The sequence below is a fragment of the Oppia nitens genome, unplaced genomic scaffold (assembly GCF_028296485.1).
Source record: "Oppia nitens isolate AA-2021 unplaced genomic scaffold, nextdenovo-longstitch-racon4-pilon3 scaffold6_pilon_pilon_pilon, whole genome shotgun sequence".
In the NCBI taxonomy this organism is placed as follows: Eukaryota; Metazoa; Arthropoda; class Arachnida; order Sarcoptiformes; family Oppiidae; genus Oppia; species Oppia nitens.
The window spans coordinates 6,182,501-6,191,175 of NW_026533250.1; the positions used below are offsets into that span (position 1 = coordinate 6,182,501).

At 28.8% G+C, this 8,675-nt stretch overlaps 2 protein-coding genes across 2 annotated transcripts in view; both read left to right on the forward strand.

The window, feature by feature from the left end:
- LOC128962822 (uncharacterized) overlaps nt 1–2,293 on the forward strand; it is a 13,575-nt gene extending 11,282 nt beyond the window's left edge. Inside the window, exons 5-6 of the mRNA XM_054309223.1 lie at nt 1,385–1,741; nt 1,813–2,293. Of these exons, the coding sequence (XP_054165198.1) occupies nt 1,385–1,741; nt 1,813–2,293 (838 nt within the window). The remainder of the gene's footprint in view (nt 1–1,384; nt 1,742–1,812) is intronic.
- A 2,946-nt stretch (nt 2,294–5,239) lies between these two features.
- Nucleotides 5,240–7,607, forward strand: LOC128962265 (uncharacterized). Its single transcript, XM_054308630.1, has 2 exons — nt 5,240–6,409; nt 6,796–7,607. The coding sequence occupies exons 1-2, from the start codon at nt 5,308–5,310 to the stop codon at nt 7,587–7,589; spliced, it is 1,896 nt and encodes a 631-aa protein (XP_054164605.1). The 5' UTR covers nt 5,240–5,307; the 3' UTR covers nt 7,590–7,607.
- The last annotated feature ends 1,068 nt before the right edge of the window (nt 7,608–8,675 follow it).

Here is an 8,675-nt window from a genome sequence, read left to right on the forward strand (position 1 = left end):
CTATAAATAAAAACTAGTTTTCATATATATATATATTTTAGTGATTAAGTGATACACAAAACTGTTGTTCAAAAATTTAAAATTGTGTTACAAATAATTTTTTTTGTGTTTTAAATAAATGATTTCATTTAAATAAATTTTTTTTGATTGAAATTTAATATTTAAATATTTAAATATTAATACTCTATATATTTAATACTAAAGTGACGTTTTCTACTATTTTGTTGTATTTTTTTTATAAAAAAAATTTTTTTAAGACAAACAACAAAATTGAGATTAAAATAGTTTCAACAAAAAAAAATTATAATAAATTATATTTTTAAAAATATATATATATATAAATTAACAATAATACAAAAAATTTATATACATTTATGTATTTCTATAATTATATTCAACAATAAAAAAAATATTTAAATATTTTTTTTGTGGACATCACAAGTGCAGTGTAATTAAATACTGTGTCTGTATTTAGTAAATGTATTTAAAAATTATTATTATTTTCAATTGAGATTAAAACTAATATAAAAAAATTGTTTTCTAAAACTCTTTTATCTTTTTTATGCATTTTTTTGAATGACAATCAAAAAAAAAACAAATTTTTGTTTTGAAAACAAATTCGTGTTTTTCAAAAAAAATTGTGTGTTTTTTTCATAAACATTATTACAGTATTATTATTATTATTATAATAGTGAACATAAATATTAAATTTATATGAATATAGAAATAAATTATTTAAAAAACATATTATAATTAATTAAACATAAATTAATTATAATATGTTTTCTAAATAAAATTATTAATAATTTTATTCAAAACAAAACTGTGAATTAACTGTTAAATAAAAAACAAAACAAATATTGGATTTAATTTTAAAGTATATTTATTTTTGAATATTTATAGTTAAAAAAAATAGTGATTAAAAGTGATTTTTAAATAATAATAATAATTTCATTCAAAACAATATATTTTATATATATATAAAAAATGTGATTACATATTGTGTTATATGTTTTATATACACAAAAACACATCATTATAGTGATTGCAACAAAAAAGTTTGCGTCAAAAAAAACTCAATTTGTTATGAAATAACAAAATGTTATAATATTTATATATATATAAAAAATTAAATTAAATATAATTAACAAACAAAAAAAATAATATTTAACTATTTGTTAGATATTTATTATTGTGTCAAATATCTACTAACTGTCCAAATAAAAATAAAAATGCCAAATAATTTTCTACATAATAATTATTATTACATAACATTGACAATAGTAGTACTCAGTGTACTACCGGTGCCCGATAGGGTTAGTGGTGGCCATAAATTTGATAAGCCATCCAAACTGGAACTCCTAAACTTTTTGGTAAACGTTAGAAACTATAATCCACTGAAATCGCCGACAATACAGAAAATACGTGACCTCCCAGTGCTTCAGCTGTTGGGTCTGATCAACGATGTGGTCGAACCGGTAGTTACTTTTGCCGAAGTATTGTTGCTGTTGGAGGAAAAGTCGAAACCAAAAGTACCGCCGCCGAAGCCATACCTCCCACCACCACCACCGCCAGCACCGGGAGGTCATTATCAACAACAACAACAACCAATTCATTTGCAAACACACGACCAGATTATGGTCTTCACTGGCAATAATCATCTTCAGGTAAATCACTACAAGAAATACAGTGATAATAATAATAATGATAATAATGTGCCCAAAGATATGCCATATGTTGAGTAAGTATTATATAATATATAAGTAATAAAATTATTTTAAGTATTTATTTTTAATTTTTTTGTTACTGTAGTAAACAATTAGCAAATAATTATTATACGAAAACTAAAAGTAAAACTAATGCCAAACCATCAAACAGTTATACCGCCGGCGCCGCCACCACCACCACCAGTGCCGCCGCCGCCGAAAACAACGATCTGGTAGTACTGGAGTCTACACACCAGCGGCCACTGGCCAACAATATCATAGAAATATATGATAGAAAAAATCGGGAGCCAAAATTGTTGGCCAGTCGTGTCCGTTACCATCACTACTACTCGTCGCTGTCGCCGCCGGCAATGGCATCCCAGCCATCATCGATGATGACCACCACCACCACCACCGACACCGATACCATCAACAGTCATGTCCTACCACTAGATGGTCGACAACAACAACAATATATTGATAATAATAATTTTGTCTTTGACTTTACCGATGATAATGATAATCAATTAAATCAGTTTCAATTGGTCCGTGACTTACCAAACAATTTTGCCATAGCTTTCGGGTAAGTGTTATGCTATTTAAAAATAAAAATTTAAAAAACTAAAAAAAACTAGAAAAAAATTGTTATTTTATATATCAAATTATTTTCATTATGTATATATAATTTATTTACAATTATATATATTAATTAATTTTTTTTTATTAATTTTTATTTATTATTTTCAAGGAATCATCACAAGAAAAATACACAATATATGCCAATAAAATAATAATAATTATTATTAGTTTTATTATTAATTGATTTTTTAAAATATACTTAATTTTTTTTTAAAAAAAATATTTTTAACTCAACAAAAAATTAATGATAATTATTTGGATAATTTATAATAATTTTTTAAAAGTGTAAATAAGTAAAATTATTATATATATATATATTTAAATAATACTCAAAATGAAAATATTATAATATTATATTAATGTTTATCTTTTCATTTCTAATTTAATCACAAATTGTGTTAACAATTATAAATATACAAAAAAATATATATCTATTATTTTATTAATAATAAAACTTTTTAAAAATTATTGATTAAAAAAATTAACTATAAATCTATTGATAGAAATAATAAACTAAAAGTGATTCAAAACAAACAAAATATGTAATAATTTTTTTTTAAACAAATTAATTGCAACTATTTCTCAAAAAAAAATAATAATATTGTATAAAATTTATTCATAATTTATATATCGATATTATTATTTAGTTAAATTGATAAAAAAATACATTAAAATTAATTAATTAAATACAATAATAATAATAACATATCATTTAAATATTATTGTTGGAAACTCTATGATATAGATATTAAAAAATTGAATCTTAAAAAATATATATTATAATTAAAAAAAATACTTGAAAATTATTATTTAAAAAAATTAATTAACAATTAATTGATTGAAATAATAAACTAAAAGTGATTCAACAAAAAAACAAATTAATATTAAAACAATTTAATACTTTACAATAAAGTTTATTCATAATTTCAATATATTAATATTATTTAGTTAAATTAGTTAAAAAAAATACATTTTAATTAATTAATTAATTAATTAATTGAATACAATACATAATAATTAGTAATTATTAATTACATTTCGGATTAAACACATTATTGTTGGCAACGCTATTAATAATACTATTAATAATATCAATATACACTAAAAACATAATCTAATTTCGTATCGTAAAAATATTGATATCATTAACTTTAAACTTTAATAACTTTTTTATTTTTTAACTTAAATAAACAAATTTGATATCAAATAATAGAGTAATAAATCACAATTAAATTGATATACTAGATGGTCAAAACAATGGTTTAAATAACAAAATTGATTGTTATTGATTGATCAATGTTGATTCCAATGCATTGTTATTAATTTGAATACACGTAAATAAACAGTAAATGCAGTGATTATCATAAAAATGGTTAAAATACAAGAATTTTCAGATGCAATTCGCCAACAAATGTATGATATGAGAGTCAGCACCGGAAAGTCATACGCAAAAATAGCGGAACTGTTTACAACAACTGATAATACTGTCCGATCAATTGTAAAGAAAGTCGAAAAGTACGGGACAGTTAGAAATCTCGCAAGAAGTGGTCGAAAAAGATGTACCAGTGCTAAACAGGACAGGATATTGAGTCGAATTGTGGCAAAAAATAAGAAGTTGACCACCGATGAGATTAAGGAAGAGTTGGCCGCCAGAAACATTTTGTGTCACAGAAACACTATTAGACACCGGATTCAAGAAATGGGTTATTACAGTGGTATTGCGCGAAGACGTCCAATGATAAGCCTAACAAATCAGAGAAAACGATTAGACTTTGCACGAAAGTACATCCGGATGCCTATGTCATACTGGAGGAAGGTCTTGTGGTCAGATGAGTCAAAATTTGAGATTATTAGTACTAAACGTCGCCAACGAGTGTTTAAAAAGAGAGGCGAAAGCATTAATCCTGATAATATATGTCCAACTGTGAAGCACTCGAAATCAGTTATGGTATGGGGGTGTATGACAGGCCAGGAAGTTGGCCATTTGGTCGAAATTCCATCAACTATGGACCGCTACATTTACGTTAACGATATTTTGACCCCACATTTGCTTCAGAGTGCCAGAGATCTACAAATAAGCGATGATTTTTTATTTCAAGCGGACAACGACCCAAAGCACACATCAAAATTGGCAAAGAAATGGTTGTCTGACAATCAAATTGAGACACTTGAGTGGCCGCCACAGAGCCCTGACCTCAATATTATTGAACATCTATGGGATGAATTGGACAGACGTGTGCCAAAGAGCGAAAGAAAAAGTTTTTCTGCGTTTAAAGAGTCGTTATTTAATGTCTGGAAAAATATACCTGAAGAAGTCACAGAAAAGCTGATCCAAAGTGTTCCAAGAAGATTGCAGGCTGTGATTGATGCCAACGGAGGCAATACTCGATATTAATATTGTTTTTACTAAATTAATAGCTTTATTTTGTTAATAATATTTAAAGTTTTGATTTCACGAAAATACTTTTTGTACATAACTTTTTTTACCATTTCTTACTTCTTATGCTTTTTTATAGATAATATGATAATTAATGCAATTTTATTTATTGACTTATAAACTTTGAAAAGTGTTCTTTCATTTGATATCAAATTTGTTTATTTAAGTTAAAAAATAAAAAAGTTATTAAAGTTCAAAGTTAATGATATCAATATTTTTGCGATACGAAATTAAATTATGTTTGTAGTGTATTCTATAATAGCACTAACAATGAGATAGAGATAGAGATAGTGACACACAATATATATATAAAAAACTGTAAACTTTATGAAACATTCGATTCATTAATACATTTATTGATTGATTGATTGATTTGTTTATTAAAAAAAAAAAATAATAATTAAATAAATTTTTTTTAATTATTATTATTATTATTGTATTTACTATTCATATGATATGTTTGCTGTTGTGTTGTGTTTGTGTTGTGACCACTAATTGCCCGAAAAAAAAACTGTCCGTAAAATAATGTCCGTATCGTTGGACGACTTGCTATTCCTGAGCGGACTAGACATCGAGTACGGCTCCAATCGCGAGTTGGCCATCAATAGGGCCGCCGCCGCTGCCGTCGCCACCAATAGTTATGATGACCACAGTTTGATTGCCACCACCGCCACCACCACTACCGATAACATAGCCGCTACAGTTGCCAGCGATGATGATGATGACCACTGTTTGATTGCCGATAACACCGCCGATAATATTGCCGCTGACACCAGTGATGACCACAGTTTTATGGCCAATGATAACACCGTCGCCGCCGCCGCCGGAGCAGCCGATAGTACTGATGACCACATTGTTATGGCCAACACCACTGATAGCACCACCAGTGATGACCGCAGTTTGATGACCACCTATAGTACCACTGCCGTCGCCGCCGTTTCCAGTGATGATCACTCTTTATCGGCCGACACCGATAATAACGCCGCCATTGATGCCAACAATAACAATACTGCCGACGGCCACGGCGATGATGTCGACGACGACTCGACGGCATCATATAGTGACCAACAGCAGCAGCAGCGCAACGATAACCAATTGTCAATGTCGGAGATCATCAACTATTTGGCCGAACCGCCGTCGACACAGCCGCCAACAGCGATCGTCAACCACTCGACAACAACACCAACCGTACGGTATATGAGCCCCGATTGGCACCGACAGGTCCAACGACAAATGTCCGAACTGAAAGTGTTGGTTTTGGGCGAACCGCACACTATCGGCGGCGGTGGTAGTGGTGGTGGTATCGGCCATCACAAACTGACAGTCTGTTCCGATATCTGTCATCGCCGATTGGATGGCAATCTATCGCAACTGATGGACAGGCAAAAAGACGGCGGCGGTGGTGGTGGTGGCGGCCGGCGACTTATGTTCCGATCGTTTGCACCGTTTTCGCCAATTATTCGCATGACTACCGCTGTCGAGTCACTGGTATTCAGTAACTGTTCGGTCGATACGATTGCCCTGAAATGGCTGATCACTCAGTGTCCGCGACTCCAGTGTCTAACGTTTGACAATATCGACGGTATACCTGAACTTCATTGGCATAAACTCGGCAAACCATTGGCCAGTAAGTAGAGAGAATGAGAGAGAATGAGAGAGAATGAGAGAGAATGAGAGAGAATGAGAGAGAATGAGAGAGAATGAGAGAGAATGAGAGAGAATGAGAGAGAATGAGAGAGAGAGAGAATGAGAGAGAATGAGAGAGAATGAGAGAGAGAGAGTAAATGAGAGAGAATGAGAGAGAGAAATAATGAGAGAGAAATAATGAGAGAGAGATAATGAGAGAGAGATAATGAGAGAGAGAGAGATAATGAGAGAGAGAGAGATAATGAGAGAGAGAGAGAGATAATGAGAGAGAGAAAGAGAGAGAGAGTGAGAGAGAAAGAGAGGATATTATTGATTATTACCGAATTATTATTAATTAATTCTCTCTCTCTTTTCCCGTCACAACAGACAAATTGCTACACTTTTGCTATTCAGGTAATCGTATGAACAGTTGGAAAGCCTTACAAAAAATGGTCAAATATTTCGATATACTCGACGAACTAACTATTCACGATTACGGCCAATCACTGGACTCTCCGCTATCCAGTGTCTCATCCACTGTAACCCGACTGACAATATCCAAGTGTCAACAGTTGGACATTCGCTGTTTGAAATCTGTGCGCCGATCGGTACGTCTGCGTCAATTGACACTCGACTTATGCGGCCACCAGTCCGACGATATCGTACAGTTTGTCTATCAACGATTCACCTGTTTAGTCGAATTTCGGGTCAGAAATGGCCGCAAAATGGGTATCCGATTATACCTGCATCGACTGGATTTGAATGAGTTGACCATTCAGTACGACGAAGATCTGAATCTAAACTTTCTATCGACCACTATATCGCCGCGTATTCATTCACTGATACTGGTATCGGCTATTATTGTCCCATCGCTGGTCAAACATATCGGCGAATTGCGTAACTGTCGGCTATTGATGCTCAAAGATTGTTGGTTTAACTGCGAATGCAAAACTACCGGTTCCGCCGCCACTGCCGCCAGTACTAAGTCCTCCACCAAAACAACAACCGATACGCCAACTCCTCCGACCGCCGGTGACTATGAACCCGATTTACGATACAAATGCATCCAATGTTTCAAACGTACCATTCGTTGCATTGTCCGTATGCCAGCACTGGTCCGGTTGGCTATCAATGGCTACGATTTTCCCGAACTAACGGCCAAACAGTTGGAGTTGTTATAGAAAAAAGAAAAAACAAAATTAAATTAATTTTTTTCATTATTATTATTATTATTATATTATTAATTAATTATATTAACCAATAATAATAATTATTATTATTATTAGTATTTTTTAAATTTGTTTGTATTAATTAATTAATTTAATTTGTTTGTTTGTTTTAATTATATGATATACCGGTAATATTTTATATATAATATATATATAATAATAATAATTTAATTATTTTTTTTAATATGCAAATTTGTTAATCAAAAAATATTTAATAATATATATACCTATAATTCATATGACAAAAATTTTTTTACATAATATTTAATTTAATTATATAATATAATTTGTAAACATTAATTTAATTTAAACAAAAAAAAAACAAACAAATATTTTGTTACAAAATATATGATAAATATATACAATATATATAAACTATGATTACATTGAATAACAAACGATAAAAAAAGTGATAATTAATTTCAAAAAAATTATTATATTTTTTAGAATTGAATCTCAATTTTATTATTATTATTATAAATTAAATATTAAATTTTAATAAATTATATATAATAATGTAAATTATATATATAAAAAAATTAATAAACATTTTATTAAAGTTAATAATATAAATTGATAAAAATATTTATTATTATTTTTAATTAATTAAATAATTAATTAGAAATTTTTATAAAATTTTATAACTGTTTATAAAACAGTAGTATAGTATTATTGAAAATGAAAGACAATTTTTTTATTTATAAAAAAAGAGTAAAATATTTATATTTATATACAAAATATTTAAGTGTAAAACATTTTTATATATATTAAAAAAAACTTAAACTATAAGTAGTTATGTTTTTATATCATATATGAACTAAAAGTTTAAAAACTTAAATGTTTTGTATTGATAATAAAAAAACTGTATTTATATGTAAGTATTTGATATAAACTATTTAATAAAAAAATAAAACAAATTTAATCGCCTTTTTTACGGTTTAAATAAATTATATAAATTTTGAAACATTTTTTTGATTTGAAATTTATGTGTGATTTTTATCAACAAAAAAAACTTTACTTAAAAAAGATTTATATGAC